We start from the raw sequence: 20,261 nt of genomic DNA on the forward strand, positions 1-20,261 counted from the left end.
CGTAGCACTAGAAACCTCATTCCAAAACATATTTCATCTTCACTGTGCTAAAGAACTAGAAAGATGATTTCAAATGACATCTCCGTACATTCTGTAGCTGGATATAACTAGAACAAATCTAGTAGGTCCTAGCCTTTCTTAAACCTTTATTCTTACCCCAACAATTCTAAATATTCATGCTTTATAACTATAGTATTGGTAATGCACTTATTTCCTTTTTCAAAAACATAAAAATCTCTTACACATGAATCATTTATCAGCCACCCCTCTACTTCCTCTCTGAGAATTCTAAATTAGGTCACTGTACAGAATTCTAAATTAGGTCACTGTACAGAAGTCTATCACTGTGTTACAACAAAAATATAAAGAAGTAGGAAAAATATTTAGAATACTCAATTCATGGTTAAAAATTACATTCTTGGCTGGAAATGTGGCCTAGTAATAAAAGTGCTTGCCTAGTATGTGTGAAGCCCTGGGTAGGATTTCTCTGTACCACATACACAGAAAAAGCCAGAAATGGTGCTGTGGCTCAAGTGCTAGAACCCTAGCCTTGAGAAAGCCCACAGACCAGTGCTCAGACCCCAAATTCAAGCCCCAGGACTGGTTAAAAAGAAAAAAAAAAAAAATATATATATATATATATATTCTTAAATGCTTCCAAAGAAATATAGTGGTATCATGGGTAAAAAATAACCATTTAAATTATAGCAAAGGAGTTTGTTTTTTATATATTTTATAACATGTTTAATATTATAAATCAATAGTTATATTTCCAAGCAATACTTTGTAAAGACGTCATTACAATCAGTGAGCAATAAATAAGGTCATAACTCAGAAATGTGTACAATAGTTACCCCTCGTCTGAAGGACTGAAAGTGGATTGAAGGATGCATGCAGTTCAGTAGGATATTACAAATTATTGAAGCTAATCTCTTAGTGTGCCTAGTTTATAAATTTTATTATAGGTATGTATGTGCTGGAAAAAAAATACAGGACATAGTTTGGTACTCTCTGAAAGTTACGACATGCACTAGGAGTCTTCAAACAAATCCACCCAATATGAAATGGAGAGAAAACTGCTTTTATACCCCCAAGAAGTTAAGCAAGTACATGAATTTGAGGCTGAAAGTTTAATAGCCATAGAGAGTAATTTGTTTTTTTTTGGTGGGTCATGGGGCTTGACCTTGGCCTAGGAGCTGTCCCTGAGCTCTTCTGCTCAAGGCTACTGCCCTACCCCTGGGCCTGGGCGTTGTCCCTGAGTTCAAGGCTACCGCCCTACCCTTGGGCCAAGTCCCACTTCCCATTTTTCTAGAGGCTAATTGGAGATAAGAGTCTCAGGTCCTTTTGTGCTTGGGCTGGCTTTGAACCTTGATCCTCAGATCTCAGCCTCCTGAGTATCGAGAATTACAAGTGTGAACAACCACGTCCGGCCAGAGGACACTTTTTATGTTACTACAACTTTCTACCAATCACAACCAAAGCTGTCAGGAGGAGAAATGAGTCTCCCATTGGCTATGGCCAGTAAGCAATTCTAGAGGAAGAGCAAGATCAGGAAGGAAAGAGATGGCTAAATCTGCAAATGTAAGTTTGCGATGTGTGTTGGACATTCCACATTCCACGAGGCTGATGCCTCTAGGCATGTACACAGGAGAGGAACACAGGAGAGGGGCAGAGGTCTGTTACAAATTCATATAAGACATGATACTGACCCATCAGAGTGAGAGGTGCAGGTAGGAGTCCTGTTAGTTGATGAAGGGAAAATGGCATGAAAATATTAGCAAGAAATTAAATATCCACTCCTACTGAAAGCATACTTGTGAGCCAGGAGAACACCAAATTAGACAGGAATCAACATACATTTAAATGCTTTGCATTTAAATTTTAGGCCATATTAGGTGTTTTTTGTTTTTTATTTTTTCTTTTAAGGTACTACCTATTAGTAAATGAAACAGTATTTTCATTGGTTTTTAACAGGTTTTCTGACTTAAATTTTACTTTTCACCCTTTCCCCCCCCCCTTTTCTCTTTTTCTTTTAGTTTCTGAGATAGGGTCTCAAGTGTAGCTCAGCTTGGACTCAAGTTTATAATCCTCCTGCCTGAGCTACCTAAAGTAAGGATTAGAGGCATTCTTGTTAATTGCACAAAATAGTTTCATCATTATATGTCCACGCATTCACACAATGTACTCTTAACTAAATTCACCTTGTCTACCACTCATTCCTTCCTATTTACCTACCTGCTTTTAAACCATTGAACAGGTCTTTTCTGCTACCATGTACAGCATAAACTATAACCAGAATCCATAGCAGTTGCACAAATTTACATTTATATCAATAATATGTAAGGGTTCTTTTTTCCCCTGACTCATCACCAACATTTTCTGTTGCTTTTTTCTTGATTATAGTCATTCTCACTGGGAAAAGGATCTCAGTGTTGCTTTTTTGCATTTCCTTTATGGCTAAGAATGGTGAACATTTTTTAAATTGTATTTATGGTCATTTGTCTGACTGCTCATTTGTCCACTAATGGGACTGTTTATTCTTTTGGGGTTTAATTTTTGGAGCTCTTTATATATTCTTAGTATTAATCCTTTATTTAATTAATAGCTAGCAAACATTTTATTCCATTCAACAGAATGGGCAGAATGGTTGAATAAGAGTAACAGTGATTGGGTCTTGATTCTGGTCATTGTTTCTGCTCTATCTGGTAGCAGAAAAGACAGAATTGCCAAAGCAAAGCAAAAAGAACAATGTTAGCGGTACCACAACACCTGGCATCAAATTATACTACAGAGCTATAGTAACAAAAACAGTATGGGAGTTCTGGTACAAAAATAGACCATAGACCAATGGAACAGAAGATCCAGAAATAAGTCACCATAGTATAGCTGTAAAATTTTCAATGAAGACACCAAAAAACACATTGGAGAAAAGACAGACTGCCTCTCCAGCAAAGAGATGGGAAAATTAGACATGTACATGTAGAATATTAAAATTAGATCCTTCTCAGATCAAAGATATAAATGTTAAGGCCTGAAACTTTCAAACAACCAGAGGAAAACACAGGGAAGACTACTGGAAATACAAAATGCATTCCTTGATTGGATTCAACTTATTCAGAAAATAAGATTAAGAACTAACTAATGCATGAGAGTACATCAAACCATTTTTACATTTTTAATGCATGTTCTTTATCTTCTTTTCTTGTACTCTACAGAAAAAAAAAATCTGTGTTTTAAAATCTGTTTTTCTCTTTGGCAACTTGAGTATACACTCTGCTTTTATTTTACTAGGACACTGAATAAAATGTTAAATGTATTTCCTCATCAACTCTAAAACAATATCCATATACAGCAGCTTTTCCTGGTCTTTTTCCTCACCCTTAGTGTCTATGTTCTGTACCGTTTTAAGGCTCTTTCTGTAGCACCAGTTCTACTTACTAGAACTACAACTAAGATCACAGATAGCTCCAAATCCCTAAATACTTCTTCCTGTTTTATATACTTACTATAAAACCTAATTTATACAGTAAGAGACTGACATAATGACTAATAACAGGAGAATTACAACCACACAATTTGATACAGGTATCTGAATGTGGCCTGTTACTTGAGTCAAGACACATATAATTAGACTGCTGTTGATCACAGGTACTTGGAACAAGAAAAAAAAAGCAAAACCACAAGTAAGTGGGGACTACTGTAGTTCTGCTATTTTACTGAATAAATTTCATTTTGCATTTATCTCACTTATTTCATCCATACAGTTTTCTCTTTCCTCTCATACTATTACCATGATGATGAGCTTTTCCTTCCCAAGCAACTCTCCGTATAACTTTTTTTTTTTTTTTTTGGTGAGTCATGGGGCTTGAACTCCGGCCTGGGTAGCTCTTTAGCTCAAGGCTACCACCCTACCTTGAGCCAAGCCCCACTTCCGATTTTCTAGCGGTTAACTGGAGTTAGTCTCAGGTCCTTTTGTGCCTGGGCTGGCTTTGAACCGAGATCCTCAGATCCCTGAGTAGCTAGGATTACAGGCGTGAGCCACCATACCCAGCTCTCTCTGTATAACTTTTATCTTTTTTTCCCCCCCCACGGTCCAGGGGCTTGAGCTCTGGGCTTGAGCACTGTCCTTGGGCTTTCTCAAGGCTGGAGCTCTACCACTTGAGCCTCAGCACCACTTCTGGCTTTTTCTATGTATGTGATACCAAGGAATTGAACCTGGGTCTTCATGCTTGCTACACAGACACTCTATCACTAGGCCAAACTCCCGGCCCTCTGTGTAACTTTTTAAAAGTTAAGAAGCAAAACAAACACATAAATAAGACTCCAAACAAAGTATTAAGTGCCACCTTTAAAAAAAAAAAAGGGCGGGGGGGCTGGTTATTGACTTGAAGATAGCACTTTTCCAAGTTTTAGTATAAATAAGATTTAAATATATTTATTAAATATTTTGTTGTTCGTCATTTAGAAAAGGCTTTAAATGTATCTCTAATTTGTTGTTTTTCATAAAAGTGCTTGAGAAGCCTTTTGAAAGACACAGCTATGTAACACTTAAGAATATGATATCCAGGAAATGGTTAATACTTGTTTCATGTATAAAGCTACCACAGCTCAGTGCTGGGCTACTGCATATAGTTACTGAACGTTCTGGATTCTCCTAGCAAGGTTGTACAAAAATCTTTACATTCAAAGGAGTTTATTATTCACTGGTATAATCTGTTAAGTTAGGTGAGTCTGAGAATAGAAAAAGCCAGATCTTTAACCAAACTTCCAAAGGCAATTTATTTGTGACTGTTTAGAACATTTTTCTGCAGGTTCCCTTTCTTTCCTTCTCTTTTCCTTTTTTATGCCAGTTCTGGGCTTGAACATAGGACCACCAGGGCCTGAGTATTTTTGCTTAAGGCTAGTTGGTTAATTAGAGATAAGCGTCTCACTGAACTTTGCTGCTGGAGTGATCCTCAGATCTCAGCCTCCTAAGTTAGGATTACAGAGCCACCACTGCCCAGCTGAGACGTTTGATTTCTAACTAAAAAGCTATGATGAAAGAATTGTCGTTAGACTTTGGGTTTATGGAACAGTATAGTTACAACCTGACAGATTTGTTTCTTTTAAAAGATAATCAGTGGGTCAGACAACTATAATTTCAATCAAGCAGGCTGTCAAAGAAGCAGACACATCTTGACAGCAATGATGTCCCAAATTTGGCCAAATGCCAGTGTTAATATTACTTCGTTGGTATTCTAGCAGTATTAAGGAGTTCCCTTTCAGTTTAATTGTATAAAATGAACAAAGAAGTATGTGCTACTACTTTGAATAGAAAAGCAGGGAGAAAAGAATACTTTGAGGAATTTCTAAAAAGGTAAAGAGTTACCTTAGAGAAAATGTGAATAGAAACAACAAAAGGACTCCAACAGAATGATTACAGTAAACTTTCTGACTAGATTTATGCTTGTATCAATTAGAGGTCTCTGGAGGCAGGAAGAAACAAAGAAAAATAAATAAAAAGGAAAAGCACTTTCATTTACCAAAGCAAAAAAGTCACTTCTCAGAATGCTATTAGGAGCCCTCCCCCACGCCCCCAAAAAAGGCACCTGAAAGCAGTAGTATCAAACAGAAACCAAGTAGTCAGAATATGTCCAGGAAGATACAGTCTTGTCTCTATGCTCAAATTTTTAAAGAAAGAACTATTTATTGGGGCTACTTTGGGTCAGTACTCAAAGCCTCAGATTACTTGTGTGAAATGATAAAGAATCAATCAGTTTCTCAGGAAACAGAGGTATTGCCACAAAGGGTAATTGGATGCCAGGTTAAATTAAAATTGCTAACAAAATGTCCACCATTTATATTAATTCCAGAAACTGTTATAAAGAAAGAGACTTAACACAGTGGTTAATCAAATAAAACTGTGGAATTACGATGAAAGTAAGCCAACTATCAAAAGTTATTGTTGGGACTTCTAGGGAAATATGTAGTAATACAAGTAGTAATAGATACTAAAAACTTACTGTTCATTGTCAGATATGATAGTGTTATGGAAGCTATGTTTTAAAAAGTCTTATCTGTTAGGATTCATGTACATAAACAGATAAAATAACAGAACATCTCAGATCGGGTTGGGGGAAAGTGGAAAGAGATGAAACAAAACTAGGAAAACTTAATTGCTGAAGTTAGCTGACATAAGTGGGCTCATTTCTATTATTCTATTCTTTTACACACATGAAGTTTCTCGTTAAAAATGATAAAACTTGGGGCCAGGAGTTTGACCTAGTGGTAGAGTGCTTGCCTAGTATGCACAAAGACCCAGGTTCAATTCCTTGGTACCACATACAGAGAAAAAGCTGGAAGTGGTACTGTGGCTCAAGTGGTAGAGCTCTAGCCTTGAGGAAAGGACAGTGCTTAGGCCCTGAGCTCAAGCCCAGGACTGGCAAAAAAAAAAAAAAATTAAAAAAACATATATATAAAACTTAAACAACTTTACAAGCTCATTTACCATCTCTGAGCATCCACTACTCAGAGAAAAATATAATGGCTAGGGTATGTACTTGATTTTCAGCTAAATAATTATAAAGTACAAAGAAGAATCTTGCCAAAATGAAATAAGTGAATATAAAATATGGTAAAGAAGTGTTCTTTACGTTACTAATCCTAGTTGCCAAAGACATTCATATGTACTATATATATATATATATATATATACACACACACAAGTATGTATACATATAGCCCACGTATAAGAATATGTCATATGTATGCATGCTTTTACCTGTGTATTTTGGGAGAGAAGACAGAGGGGTCTCACTAGTGCCCAGACCAACCTGAGCACTGTACAAAAGGAAAAACTATATAAAATGGAAACTCCTAGGGGCCAGGAGTTTGGCCTAGTGGTAGAGTATTTGCCTAGCATGCACGAAGAGCCGGGTTCCATTCCTCAGTACCACATACATAGAAAAAGCCAGAAGTGATACTGAGGTTCAACTGGTAGAGCTCTAGCCATGAGAAAGTCCAAAGACAGTTCTCAGGCTCTCAGTACAAGCCCTGGGACCGGCAAATAAATACATACATAAATAAATAAATAAAACTCCCAGGGTAGAGGCATTTCACTCTGAGATGAGGAAGGGATCTTACATGGTGCCCAGATTGGTCCAAAACTTCTGGACTTAAGCAACCCTCCCCGCTTAGCCTCCAAATACTGAGATTACTGGCAGTCGGCACTGTCCTCTCTGTCTGGTGCCATGAAGTGGCTTTGTAACTTTCTTAAGAAAAAGAGCACGGGCCTGTGGCCCACTGTGATGCCTAGTGCAGTGTCTTCAGGTAGCACAGAGAGGACAGTGGTGATTGCCAGTGATACTTAGACCTCTACCAAACTTTTCAATTCCTTTTGTCATTATTGAAACCTAAGTAACATGAAATAACTCTTCTAGCTTTAGATGCTTTTAGTTATTTTCATCACTCATTTTAGAGGTCTCATAGCTAAGCAAGGCACTCCCATTCATTTTACCACAGACAACACCTGTTATTATCTCTGCTGCGGTGGGGCAGGGTGGGAAAGGCTGCCCATATTCTATTTCAAAAACTTGGCGGAGGTAGCTGAAATCTTTTAAATAAGTAACTCTTCCCAGGGCCTGTGCATGGGTCTAATGGGTGGCTCGTTGACTCTGCTCTAACACTGGTTTTCTGGAGAGGTGTCCTGTGGAGAGCCATGACAGTGATTTCACAAGCACAGCCCACTATTCCCTGTCATCAACCACCTTTCTCCAGTGAGTACTCCCGGATGTTACTCTAGGTGGCAGATTTGAGAGCTGCGCTCCCCTCTCTGCATGCTGGAAGAAAAAGGAACTTTGGGAAAAAATAACTCGTGTTTGTGCGGTGGGCAAATGTGCCTGGTTTGGCAAGACCATTCTCTAACCCAACCTTTACGCTGTACAGTTGCTGGTGTACCTTTACATCTTCCCAGAACGGCCTACCTGCAGGTTTTTCTTGTGATCCCTGATTGTTACTAATATCATGTACTTCCTCTTCACTCTTAGACCCTCGGGGAAGCTGCTGCTGATCAGCTCTCAAATCTCTATACCGCTAGTCTGAATTAGGCACTACATTTTGAAGTACTCTGTAATCTCACAGTACTAGATGTTACTGGAAAAGTTTGGCCATTCACAAGTAATAGCTAGACATTCAGATATTTGCCACTCTATCGACACATTATATGAAACATGCATTCCATGAGATTAATATGCAGTTGGCAGAGGGCCAATTAAGAACTCAGGTTTATGACCCAGGGTAGAGATTTCAAGAGTAATCACTTACTAAAACTTGTTTCCTTTCTTTGATGCATTCATTTCACAAACCTCTTCTATGACATATATTAGTTACCTGTTTAAACTATTGTCTGATTCACAACTACATATATAAACCAAACACACAAACACCCTCTCTGAGATGCTTTGGTGACTACTGATATTCTATTCTCCCTAACCCTTTTAAGTTGTTTTTAACTTCTGAAAAGGTTACAATGGGTCATGATACATAGTTCAGAATAAAAGGAGATAAAAACACATTTTAGTCAAACATAATAATTAAACATGGGCCCCAGGAGAAATGCAGCTATTAATGTTGGATATGGAAGTAGATATATGTTCCTTAAAATGACCTATAAAAAAACATTAGTAAGGGGCCGGGAGTTTAGCCTAGTGGTAGAATACTTGCCTAGCATAAACGAGGACCAGGGTTTGATTCCTTGGTACCACATACATAGAAAAAAGCCGGAAGTGGTGCTGTGGCTCAAGTGGTAGAGCTCTAGCCTTGAGAAAGCCCAAGGACAGTCAGTGCTCAGGCCCTGCGTTCATGGCCCAGGACTGGCAAAAACAAAAAACAAACAAACAAAAAACATTAGTAAGGCCAGATGTGGCTTACATCTGTAATCATAGCTACTCAGGAGGCTAAGAAATGAGGATTAAAGTTCAAAGCCAGCCCAGACAGGGAAGTCTATGAGACTCATGTCTAGTAAACTACTCAGAAAAGACTGGAAGTGGTGGTGGCTCAAGTGCTAGAGTTCTAGCCTTGAGCAGAAGCTTAGGGACAGCACCCAGGCCCTGAGTTCAATCTCCAGGATTGGAAAAAAAAAAAAGGAAAAGCAAGCAAGCCAGCTACTTAGCCAGCCAGCCATTCCAGGCAAGAAAGTCTGTGAGACTCCTATCTCCAATTAACTACCAGAAAACTGGAAGTGGCACTGTTGCTTAAAGTGGTAAGTATTACCCTTGAGTGAAAATGCTCAGATAGTGCCCAGGCTCTCAGTTCAAGCCCTATGACATACCAAAAACTAAAACAAAATTAATAATTGGGAATGTAAACCAATAGAACCACTCTGCATACCAGTCTGGAGGTTCCTCAAAACGCTAAACATAGGGGCTGGGAGTTTGGCTTAGTGGTAGAGTGCTTGCTGGCATGCACCAAGAGCCAGATTTGATTCCTTGGTACGACATACATAGAAAAAAGCCAGAAGTGGTGCTGAGGCTCAAGTGGTAGAGCTCTAGCCTTGAGAAAGCCCAAGGACAGTGCTCAAGCCCTGAGCTCAAACCCAGGACTGGAAGGAAAAAAAAAAAAAAGCTTACCATAGACCTTTCCTACAACCCAGCCATAGCATTTCTGGGCATCTACTCAAAACAGGACACTGTGAAAACACTTGCACATCCATGCCCACTGCTGTACTACTACTCACAATAGCCACGTTATATAAACAACCGAAATGCCCTATAATTGTTGAGTGGATTAAAAAAATTAAAAAAGTGGTACCTATACACAATAGAATTTTATACAGCCACCATTAGAAAGAGTAATATGATGTCACATGCCGGGAAATGGATGAACCTAGAACAAATCATGTTAAATGAGATAAGTCAAGTTCAGAGAGACAATAGAATATGTTTTCTCTCAGGCAGAAGCTAGGTTTAAAATACACCAGGACATGATAAATTATACTGGATGCTAGGTATTCACATACAGTGAGGCCAAAGGAGGATAATCTTAGGGGAGATACATAAAGGTACAAAACCTCTGTGCCTCTGAATTCTAAGAGATGGAAATGAGTTTTTATTTTGCCTTGTTTATTCATTTATCTACCTTTGAGGGATGGTGGGCAAATGTAGACAGTATTTAGTAGACAGTATGTTGAAAAGGAACTATTCAACTTGTGGGCCAAGGCAACAGGGCAAAATTGAGAAAAAGTGAAGGAAAGAGTAAAAATATCCAAAAAGACACGTACTTATTACCTAACTTAGGAAGCCAAAACTTATCTGTATAGCACCTTTATTATAATAATAGTTTCACAAAAAGAAATGATATTTAAGACAAGCTCTGTACCAAATACCTTTATAAATATTGTTATACAGACTCATTAAAACTCTAAAGCAGTTAGCTAAGTTTTTCAGTTATATCTGAGCTATATATGGACTCATTAAAAATCTAAAGCAGTTTTTCAGTTATGTCAAAGCTGTACCTCATATGGTAAAATGGATGCTGGGATTCAAGAATTTGGAAAGCTAACACTGATGGCTCATGCCTGTAATCCTAGCTACTCAGAAGATAGAAATATAAGGACTGTGGTTCAAAGCCAGTCCAGAGAGCAAAGTCCCAGGGACTCTTCTCTCCAATTAACTAACAAAAAGCTAAAAGCAGAGTTGTGGCTCAAGGGGTGGAGCATCAGCCTTGAGAAAAAAAAGGCACAAGGAACAACACTGAAGCCTTGAGTTCAAGCCCCAGTACACACACACACACACACACACACACACACACACACACACAGAATGTGGAAATTCAGCCTTGATGGGACCATCTCTTGAAAGTGTTAAGGATGGATAATGGTCAGATTAACTGACTGAAAGTTGTCTACCTCTATGCCTGACTCCAGAGCAGTGCTCTGCAAATATCTAACATATTTAAGAAGAAGAGGCTTTATATCAAGGATGGTCAGGGAAACAAAAATAAGGAAATTCAATCTTCATCTTAGTGTAATAAATAAGGAGATGATCTTATTCATAAATGATAGAATGACTTGTTTTGGGGCAGATGTATGGATCTATTAGAATTCAAGATGTACACACTTTCAAAAAGCAATAACCTCACCGTTGAAAGTCTCTTCCACAGAAATGAAAGCATTAATTAATTCTTAAGAACTACCACAGGATGATTCTTAGATACTGCTAATTGGAAGACAGTACTCAGCAATTAAAAAATGCTTTAAAACACCACAGGAGGGTGTCTTCTGTGTATGTGTAAGAAAAACAAAAAGTATGCAACTTAACATAGTTCCATTTGGTTAATAAAAGCATTCCTTTGTCTGTACACGATTGTAACAAAGAACATGGGCACAAATAGAAGAAAAGACTGAAATGAAGAGGTATCAATGAGGGAGGGAAAAATCACCCAACCCATAACGTACACCAAGTCCAAGCAATAAAAATATTGTGTTATGGTCCTTTCATAAATAATTATGTGGACAGGGCACTGTCTAAGGAAACAAAATTTCCAGCACACTGTCAAAAACAAAAACCAGTGTTGAATGAAAAAAAAAATGGATTGACAATGATAGTTTGATTTAGGTTGAACCTAAAAAAAAAAAAAGAACATAGAAAACGTGGTGGTATTTTATTCAACGGAGCAAAGCGTTCAACTTCTGTGATGGCACCGGCGCTCGCCTCCTCCAACGCCGCCCCGGAGCGTGGCCCGGGTTCACACGGGCTCTTCTCCCCCTTCTTCGGGCGGCTCGTTCTCAGTGTCTCGGGTCTCTTGTCCCTAGTGCTGGCCCTGTCTTCTCCTTCGGGACGCTGCGCCCCTGCCCTAGTTCGTTTCCAAAGCTGCCGTTTCCTGCCGGGCAGCCACAGGAGACCCGTGAGCCGGGTCTGGGCCACGCACGTCCTGACCTCGGGCCTGGCTGGAAAACCTCCCGCGGGTCACCCACGGCTGCCGCGAGCGCGCGCCGACGCCGCCCCGCCACCACGGGGCTCCTCCCGCCCAGGCCGCACGTCCGCATCGGGCGCCGCCAGCCCACCGGCCTGGGAGGCGGGGCTGAAGGGAGGGGCGTCAGCTCGGGGGGCCGGGCTGCGCGGGGCGAGGCGCTTCCTCCTGCGTCGCCGCCGACGGCGGTGTCCCAGGTCAGGGCGGGGGCCCGGCTTCCCGGGTCCTAAGCACCCGCCCGCTCCCAGGCCAAACTCCCCGCAGATTCCGCTCCCAGCACCACCGGGCCCTACCTGAGATCCGGGGCCTGACTGCAACTCAGCCGCGGCGGTTTTCCAGGACCCCCGCCTCCGTGCGAGGTTAACCCTCACCCCCAGGAAAAGCCGGTAGGAAAGCGCCGCGCCATAGCACACGCTGGGAGCCGCCATGTTGCCTGCGGGAGACGCTGGCGGAAGACGCGATCGGGCGGGGCCTGGGACTACGCAGGCGCAGAAGGGCGCCGGCGGCCCTCGGTCCGGAAGAAGAGCTTTCGCGGGCCTTTGAAACGGAGGGCGTGGCCAGCGTCCTGTGGCCTCCAACCGCTGATTGGGTGTGTGGAGCCAGGGGGCGTGTCCAACGGGCCACGGGGCGGAGAAATGCGAGGAGGAGGAGGTGCGAGGCTTTAGAGCGGCGGGTCGTTCCGTTCAGGTGCATTCTCGTCTGCTGGGCACAGATACCTGTCCAACCAATCCAGCTTTTGCCTGCTCTCCGGAACCCTGGCCTCGTCAACATCACTTCCTTTGCGGTCGGTCTGAGATCTGCAGAATATTATGATTGATTTAAAAAATCCCTACTAGCCTAAAATAAGCTAAGAAACCATTATTTTTTTAAATTTTATTTTAAATAGGAGGGAAAGCCATTTGCTCAGTGCTGAGACAGAACTAATACAGACAGGAGCAACAATTACAACAAGAGAACTTTTCTTTGGATGTCCTGGTATGACTGTCTCAATAGCTCACATGTACCATTCTTCCTGCCCCAAGCCAACTGGGCCCAAGGGAAAAGGAAAGCCTCAGCCTGTTGCTTGTTGGCTCACGCCTGTGATCCTAGCTATTCAGGATGCTGAGATCTATGGATCAAGGTTTGAATCCAGCGCAGGCAGAAAAATCCAAAAGACGCATATCCAGTTAACCAGCTGAAAGCCACAAGTAGAGGTGTGGCTCAAGTGGGCTTCAGTGAAAAAAGCCAAGTAAAAGTACAAGGCCTTTAATTCAAGCCCCAGTATCAACACACATGTGCACATACACACCGAAAGAAGGAAGTTAAGGAAAGAAATGATATGAAGACGCAAAGGAAATGAATTGTGATGAGTCTTATACTGAGAATCCTTTGGCTCTAATCTTTCCTGCCATTTATTGTATTAAACACAGAGCTCTAATTTTGCATGTGAAAAATGCATTGTTGGTGTTCTTATGCAGGGGCTCTGCATCTCTGGATCCACAAACCACAGACTGAAAATATTCAAGGGAGAAGCTGGATGGATGTATGCAACTACTACGTGTTTCATAAAGAGGACTTGCACATCAATGAGCTTTGGTGTCTAATGATAGTCCTACCATCAATCCTCCATACCTATCAAGAAACTATTTTATGTTTGATGAGACGAGATGATTTTTATTTTGCATCACATTCTCACTCACTGGAAGATGTGGCAGGCTGTCAAGAGTATAGAAAACAACATGATCCTTAACTATTTTTCTTAAATTTTTCATACCTCATTTCCTATTCCTCTCTTCTCTCCATCCCATAATAACTCCCTCTCCCACTCTTTCAACCCAGTGTGTGTGTGTGTGTGTGTGTGTGTTAAAATGAAGTATTCCCCAGAAAAATCAGGCCACTTAGACCTTTGAAGGCATCTCGAGATGTGTCCCAGCAATTATAGGATTTTTGTGGATAACTATTTAAAAAATGGTACGTCTAGAAGAGTCACAAAAGTTTAATGGTTCTACAGCTATTAAGATCTTTAGAGAACACTAATTAAAGATGACCAAACACTGGAAGGTTCATGAAATAAGTCTTCTGTGAGTCCTGCTCTTGGTTCCTCTCTGACACGTGGTAATTTTCATTTATGCCAGTCCTTCATTCCTCATTATATATAACCTGGGGGTTGATTAGTTCAGTAGTTCTAGGTGTGGTTCCTCAAGAAAGAGTGTGACTCATGGAATTGTGAGTCAAGTTTTACTCTGAAAACAAACAAATAGATGTTGAAGTCTTAACCTCATCATTTTCTCCCTGATGTGACATTTCTTGGAAATAGATATTTAAGTGAAGAAATATTGTTAAACTATGACCATTGGAATGAATCTTGATTCAATATGATACTAGACCTTATTTTTTTTTAAAGAAAACAATTTACTTATTGTTCATGTCTTTATTCTTCTTTTGCCAGACACAAGGACCAACGTCAATTTAGCTGTCCTTATTTTCTGGTAATACTATCAAAATATATTTATTGTGACTGTTATGCTGAGAAAAATATATAATAAAACTCTATGATTTTAACCATTAAAATACAAGTTAGTAGAATTAAATATATTCTCATTGTTGTACATCTATTATCACCATATATTTCCAGCACTTTTTCCTTTTCATGCACTGAAGCATTGTAGCCATGGAATACAAACTCCACATTTCTCTTTCTGCAGGTCTTCAAAACTAGTGCGTTTTCTGTCTCTATGATTCTTACTTATCTAGGGACTTCAAATCAGTGAGAGTTGCAGTATTTATCCAATTTGGGTTATATTTCTCTTAGCAAAATGTTCTTATGTTCACTCATGATGCAGTGTGTGTCAAGTTTCCATTGGCTGAACATCCCATTGTATGTGTGCAGTGTCTCTTGTTTATTCATTGATCTGTTTGGGATTCTTGGTTTGTTACCACATTTTGTATATTGTGAATAAGTCTACAATGAACACAGGTATTTAAATACCAATCCAAATCCCTGCTTCCCTGCTTTCAATTTTTTCCTCCAATTTTCATTTCTTTATTTTTTATTTTAATCTATAGAGGGGTTACAGTTATATTTGTCAGATAGTAGGTGCATTACTTCTCGCACATTGATACCCCTTCTCATGTTTTTGTCTCCATTTCCATTCCCCCACCCCCTCCCAATCATCTTGTGTTCCCATTTCCCTTCTCTATTTCAATTCTTTTGGGTTATATACTTAGAAATGGATTTGTAAGATTCTTGTTTGCATGTGGCTAGATTTACATGTGTGCTTGTGTGTGTGTGTGTGTGTGTGTGTGAGAGAGAGAGAGAGAGAGAGAGAGAGAGAGAGAGAGAGAGAGAGAGAGAGAGAGAGAGAGAGAGAGAGAGAGAGAAGAAGTTGAAGCTTGTACCCAGGGCTTAAGCCCCGTTCCTTAGCTTTTCTGCTCAAAGCTAGCACTCTACCACACAAGCCATAGCTACTTCTGGTTTTTCATTGGTTAATTGGAGATCAAAATCTCATTGACTGTCCTGCCTGGGATGGTTTTAAACAGTGATCCTGAGTAGCTAGGATTACAGATGTAAACCACTGGCTCTTGGCTTTTAAATATGACCAGATTTTTTATTTAAGATATATAAGCAATTTTGCTTGTTATTTTGGAGATAAAATCTCACATACTTTTCTACCTAACCTGACTTCAAACTATGATCCTTTAAATCTTAGGATCCTGAGTATTTTTACAAGCATGAGGTACCAACACCCAGTAGATGTAGTATGTTCAAGAACAATCAATTTAATCTAAAACTGTATTGGTAAATAAAACAACAAAAATTACAAATTTCTTCAAAAATGCAGTCACAGTGAGACAAAGGACAAAGCGTGAGACAATGTAACAGCAATATTTACAAGACAATGTGGTATAAATGGACTTAACAACTTGGAGGGAGGGCTGAGGAAAGGGAAACTGGCAGGAAAACGTGGAAGCAGGTATGTTCCACAATAAATGTACTCACTCCCTTACATATGTGAATGTAACCCCTCTGTGAATCACTCTGACAATAAAATTAAATATAGTTAAAATAATAAGATAAAAAAGATACATAAGCAAGATACCATGCACAGCTATATAAATAGTATATGTGGAATAAGAAGTGAATAAAATAAATGATAAACAATTTAAGAAATAATTTCAGCATATAGTTGATATTATATATGTCAAGCTTTATGAGAGATTAAAAATCTATCTCAGGCTGGTCAGTATGTTCTCTCAAGATGCATACATTTTACTAGATTAATTGAATTCTAATAAATAATAAATAGAGAAAGGATTTTTTTAAATTTTTCACCTTGTATTCGATGTAGACCAAATGCATCAGCAAACACTCTTTACCTCTGAACTGTCAATTACATTTGCTATGAAAGAGGCAACACACTTGGGGAGCTGTCAGTCAATGCTGTTGTGATGCTTCAAGCATCATTTCTCCAGGCATAGTTATCAAAAATAAAACAAATTTACATAAAACACAAAGGTGGATCAATCACACCATTTGCTGTACATTGAAATATTTTCTAACACACACAAGTTCAGGGACAATGTGCTCAAGGATGGTGCTTCTTTGACTATATTATTTTCTTTGCATAGATGTTTGTTATTTTAAAAATGCACTTAGGAGCGGGGTACAGTGGCTTAAGCTTTAATCCTGGCTACTCGGGAGGTGAACATTAGTATCTCATGGTTTGAAACCAGATCAGGCATAAAAATTCACAAGACTTCTTTTCATTAAATGTCTGGGCACAGTAGTACATGCCTGACATTCCCAGCAATACCGGGAAACAAAAGTAGAAGGCTGACAGCTCAAGCTGGCTCAGGCATAAATCGAGACCCTATCTCAAAAATAACCAAGGCAAAAAGGAGTTGGAGGTGTGGCTTAAGAGATAAAGTACCATCCTATAAATTCAACGCCTTAAGTTCAGTCCACAGTAGTGCCAAAAATAACTCAAAAATAGGGTCCTTAGTTAGCATGCACTAGGTCCTGGGTTTAGTCTCTAGCACCACACATCTCCCAAACAAAAGTTATTACAATAGGATGGGTGAGATTAAGGGAAGTGTCTCTTCCTCTTCTCTTCTCCTTGGCTTCCTTGTATGCTGGGAATCAAATCCAGGGCCTTGCACATGTTAGACAAGTGTTCTGTCATCCCTGACTGATATTTTGTTAATCCTTGCCAGTAATATGAATATACACCTGTTCTGTGGTGCACACCAAAGAGAAAGAAAGAGGACTTAGCAAAAGACAGTGAAATAACCAAAGCTAGAAACCAACTATGTCAAAGACATGAAAACTTTCCAATTGTAAACAAGAATATGAAGAATGGATGTAACTAAAATCAATAAAAATCTCATGGAGGAAATAAACAGACTTATTTAACTTACTGATAAATAAGTTCCAGAAATCTAGAACCAAGGTAAAACTGTACAAGGCATAAGACAGACTACTTTAGAGCAAACAGAGGCAGTACCACCTCATAGCAGGCAGGCAACGTAAAAAGTGTACTGCTTCTGAGAAGCTGATGCAGCCTAAAAAGAAATTGAGAAGAATGTTGGAATGTAGATCAGAAAAATAAGAAGGCTCCAAAGTGTCATTTTCATTCTCAACTTTATACGGAAGCAAAGGTAAGTGATGTGTCCAAGATGGCTTATGCCTATAACCGGAGCTGCTCAAAAGGCTGGGACCTGAGGGTCATGGTTCAAAGTCAGCCTCTGCCTACAGATCCCAGAGACTCCTATTTCCAATGCCCAACATAAACAAATGCAGAAATAGAAGTGTTGCTTAAGTAGTATAATACTAGACTTTAGTGAAAATAATTGAATATGAGGTCCTGAGTTCAAATCCCAGTACACACACACACACACACACACACACACACAGATGTGTTATATGTCTCTACAGAAAAAGGGTGGGATTTAGACGAGCCAAGTCAAACAAATTTAAGAAATATTAAAAGAATAGATAGGCAATGGTGGCTCATGCATGTAAGCCTAGCTACTTAAGAGGCTGAGATTTGAGGACTGTTGTTTCAAAGCTAGCTAGGGCAGGCAGGTCCATGAAATTCTTATTTCTAGTTAGCTACAATAAAAAAGCCAGAAGTGGTACTGTGGCTCAAATGGAAGAGCCCTAGCGAGCCTGGAGCACAAAATCTCAGGGACCACGATCAGGCCTTGAGTTCAATCTCCAGGACTCCAGAACTGGTGTGTCTGCACACACACACACGCACACACACACACACACACACACATATATATATATATATATATATGAATGTATAGTATATATATAGCAATACATAAATTATGTGTTCCTATGCATATAAACATATAAGCACTGCAAACTTTAAAAACCATTACAGTATATAGCACTACATGGCATTAATCAAGCACTGTCCAAAGTACTGTCTGTGTAAGTAAGGCACTCTCAGAGTGCCTTATTATCTTATTATTACTGTGCCCTCATGAAACTATTGCACAGAAATGCTAGGTAACTAGCTTAAGACCCTGAGGCCTGGCAAAATTAAAGCTGAATGATATGCAATCTGACTCCAAAGCACACATATCACCTCTTCTTTTAACATTCCGTTTCCCAAGTGTCTTAGGAGCCTTGACTCTGGCTTTTGTCCATGCACCTACTTAATCCTGACATTCTTTGCATGACCTAGTTAACTTGTCTTTCTCTTTCTGCACCCCAAAACAGTCATTCTGTCCACAGCTCTCTCCCATCCTATTTCCTGTGGAAGACATGAAATTATACTGCATACTTTACTTTTCAGAGGTAAAAACAAACGGGCTTCCCATGGTGTGTTTCATGTGTCTGAATGCCTTCAGTTGACCCCAGATCACCCCTGTACCTTGTCCTCCTCACCTTCCACCTTTGTGGCCTGCATCAGTCTCTTCCCAAGCTTCACCCTTGCTTTCTACATCACCTTACATGAATATACACCCAACGAATGTGTACTGATACAGACATGAGCCCCAGAACTGTTCAGACTTTGCTTACTCAGGAAGGCCCACTGGATTTTTCTAGAAAGTGAACCAAAAAACTGGATACTTCATGATTTAGAGACATGGAAAATCCTATCCCATATCCATGCTGACATCGCTTCCTGGCTGGGAAATTAAATTTGGTATTTTAGGAATTAAAGTTAGAGATTAATCTCACAAGCTGTGTCTTACCTTTATCAAGCATATGTATTATTATATGGTTTTGTACATCTCTGAGAAAGAAATCCTGTGGGTAATGAGATGGCATCTGCCTGTCAGAAGCTTATAACTTTATGGAGACAAAGATATTCACATAATTCTAGAGAAGACCACTATAGAGTGATGGAAGTATTGCAAAGTAATTTAAGAAATCCAGAAGAAAAACATTGCTACCTGCCAAATGGATCAAAATTAATTTATTTCCTAAATATTATATAGAGGTACAAATTAAAAATAAAGAAACCATGTAATTCATGCTTTTACTTCCATGCAGATGATTCTGAAGCTCTATTTGAAAGCCATTTACCTACCCTGCTCTATAATACCTAAAATGTAGACTTTTTGGCCTAGATTGATTAAGTTACGTGAATAAACTTTTTTCTTCAGTATCTTTAAATGACTGGAGAATTTTGCCCAATATCCTCCCTGTTTCTACTGAAGGAACATTCCTGGTTCATTTTCCAAGTGTTTTCTAAAAATCAAGGCTCATAACTGATATCTGAAATTGTGTCCAATTTTGATGAACAGCTCACAGCCTAGCATATGATTAAACTACCTCATCTCTTTATGAATAGAGTTTGCTTTTGATTAAATTGTAAGCACCTGCATGGCACTATTTTGACTTGAGACTTCAGGGAACATTTTATCCTGGGGAAATAGAGAGTTCCTGAAATAAGCATATCACATTTCCAAACAAGCTATTAGAGTTACACTGTCAATGACCTTCAAAACTTAGAAATATTTATACTTATATGATAAATCCATGTTTTCCTGCCACCCTAATTACATATTCAGCGTGCTTTCACTATAGAGAACTGACCTCAACGTGACCTCAACGTATATACATGTCAAATATTTATACTCTTCCTAACTTCTTATCCAGTTAGGGCATTGTGCTTATATATGTTGTCAGACTCAACAATTCTACTTAGACATTCAATAAACTCATTACATTTATAGCAGAGAAGATAAAATTGAGAGTGTGAATCTGCATCTCACACACGCACATAGAACCTATTGTTGGAAAGGAGGTCGTGAGGAGAGCAATGGAATTTTAACTTTCAAAAATGTTAATGTGCGACCCTGCCAGAGCCACG

At 39.4% G+C, this 20,261-nt stretch overlaps 1 protein-coding gene across 1 annotated transcript in view; it reads right to left on the reverse strand.

Annotated features, from left to right (window-relative positions):
- Mrps9 (mitochondrial ribosomal protein S9) overlaps positions 1 to 12,405 on the reverse strand; it is a 60,064-nt gene extending 47,659 nt beyond the window's left edge. The window contains exon 1 of the mRNA XM_090336294.1: positions 12,240 to 12,405. Within this exon, the coding sequence (XP_090192420.1) occupies positions 12,240 to 12,374 (135 nt within the window). The 5' untranslated portion in view covers positions 12,375 to 12,405. The remainder of the gene's footprint in view (positions 1 to 12,239) is intronic.
- Positions 12,406 to 20,261: the final 7,856 nt, after the last annotated feature.

This window comes from Megascapheus bottae, chromosome 7, assembly GCF_031878675.1.
Source record: "Megascapheus bottae isolate mThoBot1 chromosome 7, mThoBot2.hap1, whole genome shotgun sequence".
NCBI lineage: Eukaryota > Metazoa > Chordata > Mammalia > Rodentia > Geomyidae > Megascapheus > Megascapheus bottae.